Below are 20,978 nucleotides of genomic sequence, written 5' to 3'. Positions count from 1 at the left end.
TAAACAGATAAGTCACTCAAAAAAAATGGGTTTCCAACAATAATTTTTTTTTACATATATGGAAAGACACTCAGGAGCATTCATGATAAATGAAATGCAAATTAAAACCAGAGTGAAATACTATCTTTCTTTTACCAGATAAGCGAGGATAAAAGAATTTGGTAATGTATGTGAATAATCAGGTACATACAGACATTGTTGTTTACAGTGTAACATTAAAGGCCAATATACAATTTCTATCAAAATTTTAAGTGTATGTACCCTTAAAGAATTTAACCTATACATATATTCATCTATGTGTATAATTACTACAGCATTGTTTATAATTGACTAATTATAATAAAGCCAAACAATAGAAAATCGAAAATGAGCTATATGTACTGACATAGAGAGACCACCATGATATATAGCCACATAAAAAAAGCAAGCTGCAAAAGTGTGTATATCATGCTATCATTTGTATATTAAAAAAAAGAGGATACACACTTTTATATTGAAGGAAATAGAAGAAACCAGTAATAGTTCTTCACAACAGGAAGCAGTATCATTTTATGTATTGCCTTTTCAGTAACAAAAATAAAATAAATAAGATCACTGCTGGGGGGAGGGTATAGCTCAGTGGTGCAGTGCGTGCCTAGCATGCACAAGGTCCTGGGTTCCATCTCCAGTACCTCCATTAAAAATAAATAAATAAACCGAATTACCTCCCCTACCCAAGAATTTTTTTTTTAAATCACTGCTTTTAAAGCAGTGGTCTGAACATGTCATTAGGCGCTCAAGTAAATACAGTTCAAGAACAGACATTCTAAAATAATTTAGAAAAGCCATGGCTTAGAATTACCAGCATTTCCTCTCAATGCCCTTTTCTGCTTTATAAGTTGAGTGATTTGCACGCTATAAGTTAGTAAAAAGAACAAAGAACAGTTTATTATTTAAATTTATTGAAGAAAAGGATAAATGCCTGGTCTAAAAGTGAGGCTTGAAGATTAAAAAATCCTCAAAGCAGTACGTTAATTATCATATTACCACTTTCTAGATTTTAATTTTTGTTTCTTTGTATAATTCTCACTTAATTTAATATTCATTTTTCAGTGATTTTAGGAGAACTAAACTTCAGATTATCTCTCTTAACTATTCCTAATATCTGTGGGTAAGAGACTGATAACATGCATATTTTAAAATGTCTTCAGTTAGCAATCCATTTTATCACTGTTTTTAACTGTTTAAAATTTAAACTAAATTTACCATAATCGTATTAATAAGATTAATAAGAAGCCCTCTTGAAGAATAACTCTTCACTAAGTCCTTGAATAGTAATAAACATAAAATTATTAAGCAAAGGTAACTTACTGTTCATTAAAGCATAAATGACATGTTTACCTGCTGACGCTAAGATGGTACAGTGCAGAGCATGTTTTAAGGCCTCTAGTCGTTCACTTTCGTGCACTATTGTCTTGTAAGAGAGCTCATTGTACCTCTGTGCAGCTTCAATGAATTTTCTTCTATAATCAAGAACACGTGCATAGCATACCTGTAAGAGGGAAAATGTTTCAACTGGGGGAAAACTTTTTCAAAAAGCAAAAAATAAAAGAATTTCTAATATATAACAGCATTCATCAGATATTCTGGAGCACCTTAATATAGTAGGATTCTCTAATACAAAATTAATTCCAAATCAGCTCATCTGTTACCTTATAGTGTATCTGTAACTGTTCATTGGTTGATTCATTCTGAAGCAATGATGCCCGATTTATGTAAGCCTCTGCCTGGACTGGATCATCGTCCTCCAGGTACAGCCTAGCAATCTTCAGGTAAGTCTCCAGTTTATAATCTACATTGTACTGTCTGGGACATAACAGAAAAACACAATGACTAAATATTTCATCAAGAAAATTGTTAGGGGTGGTAGAAAATAAGTTATTTTTTCCTTATACATATTCTGTTAATATAAAGGAGTCAATCTTTATACTGCATTATATTATATAAATAAGCTAAAAAAATTCTTATTGAGTTTTTGTTATTTTTAATCACTGTTCATATTTTATTTTAGCTTCTTATAATCCTCAGATAATCCCACATGACAAAGATCTTTAAAAAAAAAAAAAAGCCCAGTTCAGGGATATGCTATATACTACTGGGGGCACTATAAACATGTATAACCAACCCATAAAACAATTTGGAAAATACTCTCCAACCATCCCTTGAATCCTTTAAAATGCTTATATTCTTTATCTACTGTGTTTTACCTCTAAAAAATAAATCCTAAAAAAAAAAAACCATGGATATACACACATTTGTATGTACAGAATATTCATTTGTAAGGTTATTCATAAATAAATGCAAAGAAAAAAACAGAAATCACCCATAATGATATTTACAGTATCAATTAAGTTATGGTACATAAAGATGGTAGATACTATACAATTATTATAATTACTTTTGATAATAGTCACGATGCAGTTTTGCTAAGTGAAAAAACTGAATAAAACATGTAAAACACCATTAAAGTGCATTTCTATACACATGTATCATGAGATAATAGCAATTATCTCTAGGTGATGAGATTACAGGTGGTTTTCATTCTCTTCTTAATCCCAATGGTCACATTTCATGCAAGAAATGCATAACACTCTACATAATTCAAAACTCACATAATTTAATTCTCACAAAAAAATTCTCCTTACCAGCAAAAGTGGTGCCACCATGTGGCAAGAATAGAATTTACAACTGATTTAGCCCCAGTTTTGAAATTAACTCTTTACCTCTTAAATTTTTTATATTAATTCACATTTTTCCAAAAGTCATATATTATTACTATTTTGTATTACTTTCATTCACAACACCAATTTACATAAACTGCTAAAAATAGCACCATACTTTTCTGCATTTTCAAATTTTATGCCAAGTGTATCAATTACTTTCACAATCAGAATGAACCATTTTTAAAGATACAAGTTCTCAACAAATTATCCAAATCTCTTTTACTTTAATTTGTTTAGAAAACTACTAAGTTTTCAGTTCTTTGGTATCCTTACAGATAATGTTACAATACTCTCAAAATGATAATTACTACCACTGCAAAGAAGAATATCTAATTTTATATTTATTTCAACCACCAATGAAAATAAATCATTTGCTTTGTGCTAGGGAGAAAGTGCTCTAGACAGAATAAGATCAAAGCTACTAAGAAAGTCCCTAGCCTTTTCAAACCATCAAAGGAAAAAATCAAATTAGTAAGAGGCCTTAGCAAAATTCAACATGTACATCTGAAGGTTTTTTCATATCCTGGTTGCTTTTTCAAGGAACATTACTGCCTAAAAATTTCATAAATGCACCTGAAGTAGTATCTGCCTTATAATCACAAATATTAATGACGACAAAAAAGAAACCTTCATGGACCTGGTAAAAGAGAAGTAGCTGAAAACATTTAAGTCATTCACAGTTGGTATTTTTATACTTGCCAACTGAAAGAGGAAGTGTGCTTAATGATACACCCATGAGTTTCACACCTTTCATCCTTCTTGTACTGTATACTTTGGAGTATTTCATAAGAACTATAAATATTTTTCAAAATACTTATCAAAGGTAAGATTGGCTGAATAATAGTTACAAACTATCACCCTAATTTTTTCTAATTGTTTTTCCATCTCATTTTCTCTAGTATCTCAAACCCAACAATCCATTGACCCCATTGTGACACCAAATACTGATACTATAACACTGCTACTGTATTTCTCCCCTTAAAGGCCTCACCTCCCTCCTTACCTAGCTTAACTCCTATGGTCAATATTACAATCATTGAATTGCATATGCATCCATCTCTCTTGTTCTTCTCATGCTGTCATACTTTTGGGGCAAAATCATAATGCTGATTAAACCTAAGAGTTCACCCACTCCTTTCCTGCAATCATGGAGCTGAACTCTGATGGAGAAAAACACTCAACTAATTTGACTGATCTCATTTTAACGACTACAATCTTCAACTGAGCCCTTAATGCTGCCAAGTATACTACATATTCCTAGTCCACTCACTGTCCCACTCTCCTAGAGAACTTTTTCCGATATTCTTGTACCTTTTCAACCTCACAACTCCCACCACCCCCAACACTTTGAGCTGACGACTCTGACTCCAACTTCACTGGGGACACTGAAGCAATCAGGGCACTCAGACCAATGTTACCACCACGTTACTAATGCCTGCACCCACATGCTCTATGTTCCTGGCTGTTACTGTAGATCACTCAGGGCTATTCTGCCCACCAGGGAACATGCAGCAATGTCTAGTCATTTTTGATTGTCACAACTGGGAGTGGTGGTGCTACCGGCACCTAGTGAGTAGAGACCCATGATGCTGCTAAACATCCTCCAACACACAGGACAGCCTCAATAAATTATCCATTCTAAAATGCCAACAGTGTCAAGAAAGTCTGAGAAAGTCTGCCATAAACGAACTATCAATGCTCCTATCTAAAGCCTATCCCTCCACTAGATTCTTTCCCCTCTAGTCTACTCCTGCAAGAATCCCCTCTATTTTCCACTGAATCATAAAAGAAAAAACAATCTCAGCCTAACCTCTGCTGTCATCTTCTACCCCATTACTCTGCTCCCTTTTATGAAAACTTCACCAAAGAGTTGCCCATGCTCACCATCTCCAATTCTTCTCTTCCTATTCTCTTTTAAACAACTCCAATCAGGCTTTCACTCTCACCATTTCACCAAAACAGCTTTAGTCAAGGTCACCAATGGCCTCCATGTACTGGCTCTTATGGTTAACCTTCAACTTCTCATCTTACTTTTCTATTAATACCACATTGATCACTTACTCCTTCTTGACACATTTCCTCCTTTGGCTTCTAAGATAGCACACTCCACATTCTTCTGGTTTCCTTCTTACCTCAATGGACCTCTTCACATCCGAGTACTTAGTGCTCAGTCGTCTACCTGTATTCCCTCCCCTGGAGATCCCATCCACTCTAAAGGCTTTAAATTCCATCTACACGTCAGTGACTTCCAAGTGTACATCTCTAGTCCAGACCTCTCTCCTCAACTCTAGACTAATATATTCAACTCCCCAGTAAATACCTCCACTCAGTTATCACATGTCAGAAACAGAACTCTTGAGCTTCCCTCAAAACCTCTCCTTTACCACTAAGTAGATGGCAACCCCATTTTTCTAGTGATTCAGACCCAGAATCAGGACTTAACTTGGCTGCTCTTCTTATACTTCATATCCAAGCTGTCAGGAAATCCTTAGCTTTACCTTAAAAACATAGCCAGAATCCAACATTTCTTATGTCTCCATCTCACCTGCAGTAGTGTATAAGCCTCTTAATTAATGTTCCCTACTTCTATCATTGCATACCTGTAGTTTATTCTTAACTCAGTAGTTAGGATGATTTTTTTAAAATACAAGTCAGATCATGTCAGCCCTCTGTACAAAATCCTCCAGTGGCTCCCCCTCATTTCACTGAGAAAAAAGCCAAAGGCCTTACAACGGATCACAAGACCCCACAAAATCTGGTCCCCAGTACTCTCTGATCTCACCCTCTATCGCTCTCCTCTCTGCTCACTCCACTCCACCCACAATGGTCTCCTTGCTCATCTTAAAATACTCCAAGCAGGCTCCCGTGTTAGGGCCTTTCCAATAGCCATCCTCTCTAAGAGGTTCTACTGACACTCTTCCTTCAGACAGTTCATGGCCACTCCCTTACCTCCTTCAAGTGTCTGAGAAGGTATCAGGACCCCTCTACCACTCCAATCACTCCATCTAATGGTACATTCTGTCCCCAACTTTGCCCCTTTCCTTTTCTCCATAGTACTTATCACCTTCTAACACAGTACAAAATTTATTTATTTATTAAGTTGTTCATTATTTGTTTTCTGCACTAGAATATAAGGAAAAAAAGCAAGTGAACAATTATATATATATCCATCCAATATCCACTATTTACTATACTTTTGTCCTGTTTCCAAAGGAATTCCCACCAACACTTGGGCTGCATTTCTCCAATCTTCTTCTTTTTCATATATGGATGCAAGATGCTGTCTTATGGAAGCAACCTGGAATAGTAGGTATGTATACACGTTAAATTATTTCAACTGATATTAGTAACTAATTAAAATAAATAGATAATAATCTATTGTGACAATGCTCTCATTCAACATATTAAGCAGGCAAATAAATACTAAAAGTTTACCTAGCCCATCCAAATTTTTCTATGAATTTTGCATTCATAGAATATCAAAATAGTGACCTGAAATAACACATTTCTGCAGTGCGGATTGTGGCAATAATTTAGTTTAAATATTAAGTTTTGCTTTTATGTCACTGCATATATAATGCTGGAGTTCTCCTATGTTCTCAGCCTAATTCACAATTTTATCGATCTTAAAAAGTTGTCTCCGGGGGAGGGTATAGCTCAAGTATTAGAGTGCATGCTTAGCATGCATGAGGTCCTGGGTTCAATCCCCAGTACTTCCTCTAAAAATAAATAAATAAGTAAACCTAATTGCCTCCCCCACAAAAAAAAAAAATTGTCTGAAGAACATTTGCTTCATAAAACCAAACTGTACTATATGAGCAAATGTTAGCTGCACTTAAAACATAATCAATATTTATTTGACTTTACATTGTAAAATGCTGTTTGGCACACTATTTGTAAAAATGAAATTGAATTATTATCATCTTTAAAAATCTAACAGTATCTCTCAAAATAATTACTGCTATCTCAAGTTCAAAAATCACTGCTCTAATAAGCCAATGTTTTATAACTATAAATGGAATATAACCTTTAAAAACTGTGAATCACTGTGCTGCAACCTGAAACTTACATAATATTGTACATCAACTATAGCTCAATTTTTTTAAAAAATCACATAATAAACAGATTCCTAACAAACAAAACAAAACAAAAATCAATGCTCTAGGTTTTTACCTGCTCCTCAAATGAAATGACTCTAGGCTGGATCTTTTCCAAGGTGAAATGATAGATTTCTTTGGCTGTGCTATCAGGCAGATTGGGGAGGTGTGTGCAGAAATCAGTCAGCAACTGGCGAGAGATCACGAGGCTGACATTTTCATTGACCACTTGTTAAAAAAAATAAGAGATAAGAAAACATGAGTAACTTACACATTTTCATTAAGCAATCAATGTTTACCTAAAATTAAAACTAAAAACAATATATATTAGTATATCCTTCAATGCATTACTCAGGGATTTACACACCCCTATGACCTTACATTATAGGACCAGTTTTCCTTATGCTAAATTATTTAATTATATAATGACTACATCAAAACAGTAAAAATACCACAGCTTTTCTAAGAAACAGAAGTGGTTGGGAAAAAGTTTTAACAGTTGAGAATTTTATATCATTCCTTTCTCTTCTTTATTTTTCTACAGATTGAACGTACAGACACACCTACATTTTTATTTATGTTCTTATATTCCACTGAGCTACAATAAAGAGTTAAAGAAGAAACAGTAAAATAACTGTCAAGAAATTTAAACAAAGCGAGTGATGATAGTTACCACCACTTGAACTTTCTCAATAAAGACAACAAATAAGAACTAGATGCATAGACTTATTTAATGACACTGTTTATAAACATTTATAAATTTATAAACATTACGATACATGATTAAGGATAAAAACTGTGGAGCCACACTACTTCCAAACACTCCTGATTACACGCCCTCAGACAAGAAACTTAACTTCTCTGTGCTTCTTCCTCTTCTGCAAAGCATGGCCAAGGCTGCTGTGAAGCTTAATGCAATACACATATACATAAAGCACTTTAAACAATACCTAGTGCATAGCACTCAGCAAATGAAAGTTATTATTATCACTATTATTACATTTCAGAAAACGTTGTCATGCTTATGACCACTCCTTGGATAAATTAAGTTTACATCAGTAGTTACTGGGGAAATAAATGATGGTTCAGAACCATTCAGTTGACATAAATGATTTTAACAGTAGAGTGCTTTTTTTAGTGGTTCACTGAACTCACAATTTATATAAAGATCAAAAGTTATAAGAAGCACTATTCTTTTGCTACAAAGTGCAAAGTTCTCAATAAAGCCACTCCTCAGGGTTTTTCTGAAATCATTGCCAATTCGTCTCACATTATTACAGGCCCCAATTTTTTGAGGCAGTAACTTATAGGTCTTGTAACTAACCAGTTTATAATATATAAATTGGAATTGGATGATACTGGATGTGACTGAGAAAATGGTTTCATGACAAGTGCCATTAGGTACCTGTAACTGCTAGAAAGAAATTACTACACAAATTAGCACTTCCCAGGGAAATATAAGTAACTAAGAACTGTAAATCAGAAAACCTAGTTTCTAGTCTAGGTTCTGCCACTGACTAGTTGAATGTCCTTGGAAAAAAGTCACTAATCCTGAGACTCATTTTACAGTACACTTTATAGGGCTATCTATACCTATACTATTAGTCACAGGGTTATGACAAGGAGCCTGTGTGATGGATAATGTGTGCGAAAGCACACGGTAAACCGTAAAGCACTATCAAGTATCATTAATATTGTGAACAAAGAATAAATTCCAACCTGAGTTTTGAGCAATTTTCAAGATAACTGGATATGTTTAAGGTCAAGGAGTGGAGAAAGTGTCTTGAAGTATGGAAATGTCTAGTTCCCATTCAAAAGAACTGTTCTTAGCATTAATAACAGCTAACACTTATCTAGCATTTATCATATGCCAGGTACTGTTCCAAGTACTTTACTATGTATACTAACTCATTTAATCTCCCAACAATTCTACAGAGTAACTATCACATTCCTATTTTATAGACAAGGAAAAGGAGGCACAAAGAGGTTACCTAAGATCACACAGCTAATAAAATAGTAGACTAGGATTTGAATCCAGACTATTCTCTTTGTCATTATGCTATATTGTCTCTCATCAGTTACTCTATCAGTAACTGTACAAAAACCTTAACTGCAAATGTAACAATGTCTTCACAATTCATTGAAAAACAACAAGTATCAAGTTGTAAATAGTATAAGTTCTAAAACCAATCTCAACGCATATTTAATTTAATCTCAATATAAATTATATTGAAAATTTGATATAAAACAAGGCATGAACAAGTTTTAAAGTCCTATCTCAGTAATACATGGCAAACATGGAATTTTTATCCCACTTACTTGCTTCCACAAAAGCTTTCAAAGCTTCCAGCTGTTCTGCCCCAGATAACTGAATGGCTTTTTCCAGGATCTGACGATATCTAAAACAATACCAAAAAAAAAAAGTGTTCAGAGGGTACTATACCATCTAATACTAACTTTGATGTTTGTTTATTTCTATTTACCCTGGTTTCTTTCATAGTGCTCTAGTTTGTGGTTTTCTTTATAGAACATCATAGTTTTTTTTTTAAGTTTCCAATCTATCACAAGAAACACTAAATCTATAATTCAAAGTTCCACTTCTAGTTTTCTTTACAGTATACCACAATTTTTAGGTTTTCAAGTACATCACAAAAAGTGAGTCTATAGGTTACTGGATCTGAGGTGCCACTTTTTCTTGAAAGCTTTAGTTTTAAATTTTAAATGTTAATTTTCTTTCAAATGTCTCAAAAAATAAGCTATATTTCCTTCACGTCTGTGTTATACAGACACACAAGAAAGTTATTTGAGGTGTCCTAGAACCTTTTCCTTGTGGACCTAATGAATCTTAGGTTATTAACAATAGAATGATGTTGACTAGGCAATGAAGTCAAGTATCAGAGATTAAATGTCTTAGTGTATACAAAATAAACTCCACCATACCCAGTGTACTGACAGAACATTCTTTATGCTGTCAGTCAGTGCCTATTAATTCTTTATTTGCATTCAGTTCTAATAACTGTTCTGCTAATATTCATGATCACATGAGATTCAAATCAGCATTCTTAAAATGATGGGGAAATGCTAAAAACAAGGACAATACCAATTATTAGGGAATGGCAAATTCCTTCCTAAACTGTAAACTCCATGAGGACAGGGAATTTTGTTTGTTTTAGTCACTACTGATACATAATGCCTAGAATAGTACTTGGCACATCATAAGCACTCAAATACATAACAGGGTTAGTAACATTTTATTTCTTAAATTGAGTAGTTGGTACATGAGTATTACACTATTCTTTACCCCGTTTGTCTCAATCATAATATTTATTAAAAGCATTAGTTAATGCATTTTATAAACCTAATTGCAATTATTCAGAACACCATCCAGAATACAGTCAAGAAATAAAAATATACAAATAGGGCCCAAATTCATTCAAATTTATGATGTATATTTGTAGGGCACACTCTCAAGCTACAATTCGGCACTTACTGATTCTCATCTTATACATTATTCTCAAAGCCATTATACTTCTCAAAACCACAATGAATCAAACTAACTTTGATATACTGACAGAAAAGGTACACTGACAAAAAAGACAGCAAACTCCAAAAGAAGAGAAAAACTATTCCAAGAAAGCAAGGAAATATTATCAAGCTTTAAAATAAAAATTGTTATTTTTTAAATTGCTACATTTAAGGAATAAAATTCAGTTATCTAAAAAGTCATTTACAGAGACTATCTCATTCTCTCTATATATACACATATATACACATATGCACATATATTTTCCATATCTATATTTATACATTTACTTTATTGTCCTCGGCATGGTTTTAGTTAATATATTCAAAGGTTTATCATTTCTTTTTTGGATTGGATTACTTTTCTTATTCAGATCAAGAATAATAGCTATATCCTCTTACTCTTACATGGCTATAGGTTATTTTATACTAATAATATATTCAAAGAGACAATATCTCACAAAAATTTGCTAATAACTTAAGTTTTAATGTATAGTTTCATAACTTATCAATCACCTAATCTGCACTGGGAACACCAAAAAGAAAAAAAATCTAAAACAGTGGAAAAGAGGGAAAAGTGACTGACGTGGAGAACATGACAAGTACCAATATTTTTTTCTTAAGATATATTATGGAGGAAAATAAATTTAATTAATTAAGGCACCTTGCATCTGTCCTATTCATTTATCATCAAATGTTTATCGAACATTGATTATGTACATAAACTAAAGTACAATGTCAATTCCCGACTTCTTGGCACTTGAAAGAAATCTGAAGGTAAATAAAATATGTACACATGAAAATGTACCACAGTCACTATTTAGGATCAAAATGAGCAGAAGAGGTATGTAGTCACAGATCTTCCACTTACAGTAATGGTGACCTGGATGACCGGACCAGCCCTACTTCAAAAAAAACAACATAAAAAGCTGAAAGAAACGAAAAACAAAACAAAACAGAACAAAACAAAACTTTCAATAGCACAAAATCCCTACAAGAAAGAGTAAACAGAAGAGACTACAGGCACAAAGAGATGAACCACAGCTTCTGCCTGAAAGCATTTGCTGACTGTGGAAAGACAGCAGAAAGGTAGAAAGAGGCACTTCCAGTGGGGCGGATGGAGCGGGCTCAGCTAGGCTCGGGGGTGTTCTGCCATCTGCTGGAAACACTGAGAGGCAAGCTGCAATTTCCAGCAGACTAATGAAACTAGAACAGGGATCTGGGAGGTTTCACCTGCCAAAGGAGGAAACACTAGCACTTTGGAAGTAAGGTTACAAATTCTATTCCAAGGATTATCTAGTAGGTAGACCAATAAATTTGGAAGCCTGGGTCCTAGACTGATGGCACCTCAGGTGCCTGGCAGAAGGAAATGAAAATCCTCTCTGAAAGGTAACATCATAGGCCTCCAGTTGTTTCTAAAACTACATTTTAAAATAAATTGCCCAACATAGAAGATTACAAGGCACATGACAATATTAGCAAGGATCAACAAAAACAACAGACAATAGCAACAAACAGGGACTCCAGTTAAGACTGAAGTACACTTATGTTTATCAACTTTATAGAGAAAAAGACAAGCTTTAAAGTTTCAGCAAGAAACTAAGAAACCTAAAAAGTGTCATTTGAAGAAAGAATCACCAAAAAACTAAAGAACTAAAAAACACTACCACCAAACTTAAAACTCAGAGGAGTTCTTAACAGCCGACTAGACACATCTGAAGAACTGATAAACTAGAAAGCAGGTCAGAACTTACTCAGAATAAAGCACTGAAATGGAAAGTACAGAAGGCAGGGTAAGGCACATAGAGGTCACAGTAAAAAGGCCTAACTAGGGTTTCACTGGGGTCCTAGAGGAGAAAACAGAATGGGACAGAGGTAACATTTAAAGAGATATAGCTGAAAACCTCTCAGGACAATGAGAGGATCCAATTCATTGTTTCAAGAAACAATGAAACTCAACCAGGAAAATGGGGCAGAACATTTGCAAAAATTGGCCATAGTTCTTTTACTCTCTGTATCTATGCCCCTTTGCAATGTGACTTTGCAGCTCTTCACATTCAGTAGCATTTATTTCCCCACCCTTTGATGTGGGCTTGTTTTAGATCAACAGAATGCAGTAAAAGTAAAGTGCCTGTTCCAAGCCTAGATCTCAAGAGAATTTGTATCTGTCTTTATCTCTTGGAACCTGACTGTTGCCATATGAAGGAGTCCAGGACAATCTATTCGATAACGAGATATGCAGCCCACTCACCTCCACTGCTCCAGCCAACACACAAGCAGAATCTGACCTGCCTACTTGCCTACCTGGCCTGAAGCTGACTACAGATGCATATGGAGCCTGTGTGGAACCAAGACCACATGGAGTAGAGAAGAATCAACCAACTGGGCCCAGCCCAAACTGCCAATCCAAAGAATGGTGAGCTAAATAAATTATTGCTTTGAGCCACTAAGTTCTGGGGTGGTTTATTTCAGAGCAAAAGCTAACTGACATAGATAAATAAAAACAAATCCACAGACACATCAAAACAAAGCTGCAGAAAATTAAATACAAAATCTTAAAAACAGCTATGTGCTAAAATAATCTTTTAGAGGGGAGAAATAATTTCCTAATGAGGTTGATTTTTAAGCATTCTAAGTTTCTGAACTTAGTATTCAGTGGGAAAGAGTAGGGGAAGACAGATACTCTAGGCAAAAAAAAAAAAAAAAAGAAATCACGACCTGAAATATAGTCCAGTTTGGTAAGACTAATGTAAAGCCAAAAGGTAGATGTGTTCAGAGTTAAGGGCTATGAGCCAAGCAGATAGACTGTATTCTGGCTTTGTCACTAGCTATGTGACCTCGGAGCTAAATATTTCACCTCTGCACTTCAGTTTTCTCATACGTAATGTAAATAGTATCACTTACTGTTAAGGATTTTAAAATGTAAGTAAAGTTGTGCTTGGCATGTGATAACTTCACACTCTTCCCTGGGAACCATTGAAACTTGTGTGTGGAAATAAAAGAGACCCAGAGAATCTGAGTAAGAAGAGGACTTTGAGGTTATACAGTCTGACCTCAGTTTTGTGTGTGTGTGTGTGTGTGTGTCCTCTATTTTTTGACAATTCTATTCCTGTCTATTATTAGTAAGCTCTGATCCAAAGTCTACCTCTGTGAGGTATAAAAATATATTTTCTTTTCTACAAAACAGCTTTTCTCATAGTCAAGGGCAGCTAAAAGGCCTTCCTCTAACTCCTTTCTCCAGATCAACAGCTTTTTGTAAAAAGAAATGTTTAGATTTCAAAGGCCTGGTATTTCCCTCTGGTTTTTTTCCTCCATGCCACAGAACCGGAAAGGGAAAAAAAAAAAACACCCTATTTATATAGGATTAACTCAACAAAGACCTATAATCCATGACCTCAAACCTGCCCTCAAAGAGATTACATTCTAGTTGGAGAAGCAGAGACGCAAACAGACCAATTAAGTGCTACATTAGAGGTAGATATAGGATGCCAGTTGGCATAGGAAGAGCAACTAACCAGGTCCTCTGTGTGTTGGTAGTTGTTCAGAGAAGGCTTTTTGTGAGAAATAACATCTGAATTGAATTCTGAAGAACCATGTATGTTTTAGCCAAGTGAAGAAGATAAGCAATCACAACAGCTATCTACTCAAATGCTCTCAAGGCTTTTTACTCTTCTTCTAAAACTTTGTATGAGATAATTAATACAATTCAAAATATGTACAAACACAGCCTATATAACTTGCAAATAAGCTTCTCACATGGCTAATTTCTTTTATCAATTTTGGACTACTGTATTATCTCACAGTTACGGCAAAGCATTTCTAATTGAAGTTTTGACAAGAAATGCCATAAAGTCTAGTGGGTAAAAAAATGAGCTTTTTAGGGTAGACAAAGCTGGTTACAAATATAAGCTTTGCACCTTTCCAGCTATTCACTGAGTCAGCCAGTAGCATCAATATTTTAAAAAGGAATTTACTCCATAATTTCTTAATATGGAATCCTCCGTTACTCAGCTCCTAACATAAACCCTAAAACCACTGATATATTTCAAGATTACTTATCTCGTAAGTACATACATTATATCACGTAGCTGGCAGAACTGTTTTATTATGAAAATAAATATGACACATTCGTGTCCAGATAAGACCAGATATGTATCTACAGGCAAGGCCAAGACTTTCCTCAGAAAGCACTGGTTATCAGTTATCAAGCACATTATTTCATTTAATCTTCACAACAACCCCATGTAGATTGCTGGCGTCCAATGAATTATGCCTCCCTCTGACCATGCCCCTCTGCAATGTAACTTGACCACTCTTTCCATAAAGAAGTAGATCCCATTTCCCTTCTCCTTGAATCTAGCCTGGTCCTGTGACTTACTTTGACCAGTACTTGAGAACTGATGTTGTGAAACTTCCAACGGTAGCCTTAAGAGGTCTTGCAGCTTCCACTCTCACCCTCTTGGAACACTCCCATGGCCCTGTAAGGAAGCCTCACTACTAAACGAGAGACAATGTAGAGAGAGACTGAGCCAACAGCCGAATATGTGAGTCCATGTTAGACCCATCACCCCAGGTGAGCTGTCAGATGACTGCTCCTGTATGAGTGGGCCCAGACAAGACCAGCAAAGCAGCCCAGTCAACCCAAAGAATCTTGAGAAATTATAGTTGTTTTATACCACTAAGTTCTTGATTTGTTACAGAGCAATAAATAACTAAAGCACCCAATAAGATAGATACTACTGTTTATCTGCAATTCAGAGCCGAGGAAGTAAATGCTAGCTTAAGTTCCAGAATTCTGCAAATACATAAAAACTATATCTCTTCTGATAGCTAATACAGATTTTTCTTCAACAAAACAAAAAGGAGAAAGCAAGCACAGGAGAAAAAAAAAAAGCTAGTTTTACTTTCATCCAAATCTATTCAAATTACATGCAAAAAAGGATTGAGCCATGGGATATATTCAACTTATTTCCAACCCAGGGAATAAGTTAATATGCATTTGTTAATTGCTTAATAAAATAACAGTAACAATGACAATCTTGAGGTTCTAAGTGTCAGGCACTGTTCTAAGTGCTATGTGTGATATAAGTGTATATGCAAACACATACTCATATGTTCCCAGACAAAATGAGTTCCATAATTACACAATTTTCCTGAGAGGGAAATGGTCGCACAAAGTAAAGCTCAAGATACACAGCTAAATTTCCCACTGATAAAAGTAGATTGCATTTACCACCAGATGCACTACAGCCTACATAGAACAGTCAATGCTTCAACGTCCAGGTTAGAGCAGACATATCCTATTAATATAGATGAAAGTCGTCTCAGCTGCCATGCTGTAAATAGGATCAACATGAAAAGCATATTTTAAACAGAATGCCTGTTCATTACAACAGAACAGCTCTGAGAAACTGTGAGAAACCCACAAAGAGAACGGACAATTTATCTGTCTATGTATCTGTCTGTTTATCTATCTATAATTAACACTGTTGAATAACTGCTTGCAGGCCAGGCATATGTCACAAATTTTAAGTTGGAGTAGATCTAAGCCTTCTACATAAATTCCGACAAAATTCCTAAACAATCCAGATTCCTGCAAACATCGCTACTCTAGATATGCTGACCCACGTTATGGTGACATTCTGCCTACGTGCCCTTCTTCAGAGTTGGTGGAGGAGACCGAGTATCCAAAACACAAGAACCTACAGAAGAAGATGGTTCGAGTGGTTCTGGACGACATGATAGCGGCCATACCTCCTCAGCCCCCGTCAGCCTCAAGAAGCCATCTCCCTGGCAAACTCTGCACCAAGATCCCAGAATACAAATTTCCCTCAATCAAAAAGAAAAGAAGAGAAAGTAGGGGCAAAGAGAGGCCAGAATTCGGTGTGAGAGGCTGGCCAGAGAAGGGAAGGGGCATCAGGGAAGGCTTAGAAGGCCAAGAGAGCAGTCGTCCGAAAGACCGCGCTTCCAGAATCTTAAGGGACTGGAAAGGAGGCCATCAAAAATTGAGTAAGTTGACAGTCACCCCAGATCTATGGTCCCGAGGGCTCCCTGCACAAGGTCCCCTCCAGTTTTCTGCTGCTCCCAACATTTGCCTTCACAACCAACCTCAGGCCCGCCCCCTCGGTCGGCAGGCCCGCTCCTAGCCTCACATTCGAAAAGGCGCCGTCAACCCAAGGAAAGCAAGTCTCTGGCTTCACTCCCCACCTCCCAAGCCCCTGAGAAATACTCACTTGCCCGCCAGATCTTTATGAGAACCACTCGAATTCATGAGCTGGCCCAAATCTTGTCGCACGGCCGCCGCCATCTTTCTCCCAGCTCAGCGGAGGCTGCGGGAACCTCTCGCTGCCAAAAGAAAACGAGTGTAGTCCTCCAGAGTGCAGCCAGAGGGAACCCGAGATGCCACAGAGTAGCGTCTGTGTGGGCCAGAGCGCCGGGTGTGGGAGCCGGCATTAGGCCCGCCCCCAGGTTTGAGTGGCAGGAAGCTCCACTCCTCAAGTGTTAGGCCCGCCCGGCTTCTCCCATACGCTCAGGCTCGCACGCTCCCACTTCGGATTGGCGGATGAACTCCAAGGGACTGTGTCGCTTGTGCAACCCCAGTAAGTGCCCAAGACGCAAAACTACTGCGTTTTTGTCAGGTTCCGTGCCTCACGCCTATGGTTTGCCGTCCCTTTAAGGCAGCCCTCAAGCTACCCGAGGTAAAGAAAGAGTTGTTTTTGTTTACAATTCACCAGAGACCGGTACTTTTCTGAAGTACAATAAAAAATATCTCCATTCCCCTTCCCACTCCGCACCCTTTACATAGGTTGATTATACACCCCAGTTTGTCCGGGACAGTGCCATTTTCCATCTGTTGTCCTGGAGCAGTAGTTAATAACATGTCCTTTCACTCTAGAAACTGTTCCATGTGGATGACAAATTATATGATCACCTTACCTTGACACGTAATTTTATTTACTATGTATGCATCCTTAACAGAATTTCTGTCTGCAAAAACAAGCAAATAAATGTAAAAATTTATCTATTTTTTCTAGCTTTCACAAAAGATAACACACCATATCATTTTTCTGCTCTTGACTGTCTCACTCTTTCAGAAGATTTTACCACGTAAGTCCAGAAAGCTTAAGTCCAGAGAGCTTCTTCATTCTTTTTTTAGACCTGGAGAGTATTTCACATAATTCGGGGATGCCATGGTTTATTTAATCCCTATAGCTAGACGCTTAGGTTATTTTTAGTCGATCAACCAATGTTGCAATGAATAACCTTGTACACACATCGTTTTATATGTGTACAGGTAGAATACATTCCAAGAAGAGAGTCAAAGGTACTTACAGTTTTGATAGATACTGCCAAATTGCACTTTATAAGGATGGTACCATTTTGCCTTCCAAGCAGCAATACATAAGAGTGCAAACTTCTCTACAACCTTGCCTATATATATATGTCAAAAATACGAAAGGATGTCAAACTTGAATTTTTGCCACTTGACATGTGAAAAATAGCATGTTCCCTCTACTGGGAAGGGAAAAGAAAAGAAGACCAGAAACAAGGAAATTCTTCGAGAAAGTAATGTGGAGAGTACCACATCAATTCAGCTCTCACTCCCTTGGCAAAAACTTAGAAATGACCATTCCTATCAACAGTGAGACTGGAAATTTAGTTTCCTTTTGCCCAGGAAAAAGGAAAGGATAATTTTAGAAGGACAATCAGCAGTCTCAACTACCATCTGTCCCTCTGACCATAATATTTGTGTGTATCCTTCTTACAGTAGAACATTCTCACCCCTAAAGAAGAGAATTCTGTTTCCCATTCAGTTTCTCTACCAGCTTAAAAACCCAGAATATCTGATGGTGTATAACCCTCTCCATCTGGTTGGGATGTGGCTTTTCATAGTCCAGATACATGTACATTATAGAACAAATTTTCTGCCTTATGCCATACAAAACAGTAGTGGAGCAGAAACAGGGTAACCAGTTACAGCTCATAGAAAGTAAGAGTGGAAAACACACAACAGTTACTTGTCTATAACAATGGTAAAATCTTGGGCAGCAATTATAAACATCCACTACCTTGGTTAGACCCTAGTTGTGCATTTCAAGAAGATGTTGATCGTTCACTGTATTCCGTGGGCCCAAACTTTTCACTCTGAATACAAGTTATCTGAATGTTGCCAGGTATGCCCTCTTAAGGGAAATGCTTTAGAGCTTGAACAATTGAGGGCATTTTTAGGCCAGGTTTTTCCAGTGTTTTTTTAAAACATAATTTTATTGACTATTCTGCAAACTCTGTTTGCTTACAGACAGTCCCAGGTGCCAGTGACCACACCCAAAGTTGTTTCTAGAAGTAGTCATTAAATCTGCCCTATTTCCTGACTTCCACACTTAACCTGTTCTTAACATCTTTTGAATGATGGCAACCTTGAATTATCTGAAACAATAAAATATGTGAGAAGAGAACTCTGTTAGTTTGACTTTTGCTTCAGCTTATCTTTGTTTTCTACTGTTTTTTATTTATTTGTGTTTTCCAAAAAGTCTTAATGGGTTCCAAGAAATCTCTAAGCCAAGTCTTCTCTTCTGTTTTTTCTTTTCTTTTCTTTTCTTTTCTTTTCTTTTCTTTTATATTAGGTTTAAAACACTTGGCTTTTTCAACTTTGTGAAGCACCACAATTTCTGGGCATTGTACTCCCTGTTCGCCCCACCTTCAAACTTTACTTGTAATACCTTGCTGTAAGACAAAAAGAAGTAGCCACACACACAAATTGGCTCTTTCCAGATACCTCCACTAGAGCTACAAGCTAGGGAAGAAGGCTATCTGTCTTCCTAGTTATTGCAGGCATCAATTTTACTAAATTTTTTGACATGACAAGCCCTCCCCTTTCCAGACTGCTTATTACCCTGGCCTAACCTCTCAGAGAATACTGCATATTTTTATATTTTTCTCATAACAGTGAGAAAAACAAACCTGGACGGCACTGAAAGCTTGTTCTCTCCCTCTTTTCAGTTACTTAGCAAGAAACTAGCTAAGCACATCTGAGTTAAGGGAAGTGCACGAATCCTAGTTCTTTTTTACCAGGTAAAACTTTGGGTCCCAGCCCTGACTTATTGAGTCAAAGTTGTCATGTTTACAAAATCCATCTGGTAATTCTTGCACATTAAAGCTTGAGTAGCACTGCTCTGGGCGATGTCACTGCTGGTATATGAGCTCTTCTCATCAAACTCTTACTTAATAAGGCTGTTTCTCTGTTCAGGGATCTCCCATTTTTACATAATCAACTAGGTGGTCTCTAGTCCCTCACGGTTTCCCTACTAATATGCAAAGGAAGTCATCCTGGGGTCCTTTTCCTAGCTCATCTTCCACTCTACATCCCATGTGCCCAGCTCAAATATGTTATAAAAGTCAAAAAAAATTAAATAAAAAGCATAAGTGAGTGTACATATTCTGCTGCTTTCTGAGCACTAATCTTTACTCTGAATTTGTTCCATATGTTGTTAGTGCCATGTATCAAAATTGTTCTTGAATCGTCTCGTGTTTCCCAGCCTAGTTCCCAGAATCAGCCATTTCTCCAAAAAGCCTTTGTTCCTTTAGTCCCTTTTAGGAATGAGATTTACAGATAACAATCTGAGTGCTAGGGATGCTCATTGCTACCATGCTGGTCACTTGGGAACCTTTTCATAGGCTAGAGCTAGGATATATATACATATTTTAAGGCTAAAATAACTCATGAGTTTATAATGATACTTACAATTCCAATTTGGGTGGTTTTACTTAACCTCTTCTCTACTACATCTGTATCTCCTCACTTCCACATCCAAAACCCTGGCCCACAATACATAGGAGATCACAGACTCAGAATTTTCCATAATTCATTTCATTCATCCCAGATTATACACACAATGGCCTCAGAATAACAATACTAAAACGAACACTTTCAATATGATTGCCAAAAAGAGTTCAGTATTTTCCTGCCATTCCTTGCCCCATTTCCTCTTATTTTTCTTAATTGTACATATCTATATTGTGAGCACACACAGCCATTACAAATGGCACTTTCTTGCTTTTAAGCCTAATTTAGTCTTAGTTCTGTAAGTAGTTCATATTTAATGCTCACCATCAGCTCTTCTATCGATAGCTCTCTGATCCTTTTGGTTGTCTGAAGTTAGTTCTTTAAAAGGTTTCTCAGGAAGTATTCAAGGAAACCACATTCTTAGTAACATCTTCTGTCTCTTGTGTTTGAAAATCAGGTTTGTTAGATATAATCAACCTTGCGTCACTTTTCCTGACTGTACCACATCTTAAGTGTGGTACTCTATTTTCTTGTGGCATAAAGCGTTGCTGAAAAATATCTCATACTAGACTATGTGCTGATGTTGGTCATTCTGGGTCAATATTCTCAGGTACACAGTGTGCTCTTTCCGTATGTGGTTTCCATTTTTTTTTTTGGCAAAAACTTATCTATAATTATAATATCTTACACTTGTTCTATTCTTTTGGTTTCTTTCTTCAGAAACTACTGTTATCTATATGTTAAACCAGAAGATCTACCTATTTTCAATGTTAGTCACCATTCCTCAAAATCTTTTTATTTCCTTTTTCATAT

The 20,978-nt window shown here is 36.4% G+C and overlaps 1 protein-coding gene across 2 annotated transcripts in view; it reads right to left on the bottom strand.

Moving 5' to 3' along the window:
- COPS4 (COP9 signalosome subunit 4) overlaps positions 1-16,826 on the bottom strand; it is a 29,020-nt gene extending 12,194 nt beyond the window's left edge. Inside the window, exons 1-6 of one of the 2 annotated variants that reach the window (XM_006198197.3) lie at positions 16,615-16,826; positions 9,179-9,258; positions 6,936-7,087; positions 5,957-6,060; positions 1,692-1,845; positions 1,381-1,531 (exon numbers count right to left, since the gene is read on the bottom strand). In XM_006198197.3, coding sequence (XP_006198259.1) covers positions 1,381-1,531; positions 1,692-1,845; positions 5,957-6,060; positions 6,936-7,087; positions 9,179-9,258; positions 16,615-16,688 — 715 coding nt within the window. In that variant the 5' untranslated portion in view covers positions 16,689-16,826. The remainder of the gene's footprint in view (positions 1-1,380; positions 1,532-1,691; positions 1,846-5,956; positions 6,061-6,935; positions 7,088-9,178; positions 9,259-16,614) is intronic. The other variant, XM_006198198.4, reaches the window with a different exon arrangement.
- Between the last annotated feature and the right edge of the window lie 4,152 nt (positions 16,827-20,978).

This window comes from Vicugna pacos, chromosome 2 (assembly GCF_048564905.1).
Source record: "Vicugna pacos chromosome 2, VicPac4, whole genome shotgun sequence".
Taxonomy (NCBI): domain Eukaryota; kingdom Metazoa; phylum Chordata; class Mammalia; order Artiodactyla; family Camelidae; genus Vicugna; species Vicugna pacos.
Note: the sequence above shows the minus strand (reverse complement) of the source record. Positions and strands in the feature narration are given on the sequence as shown.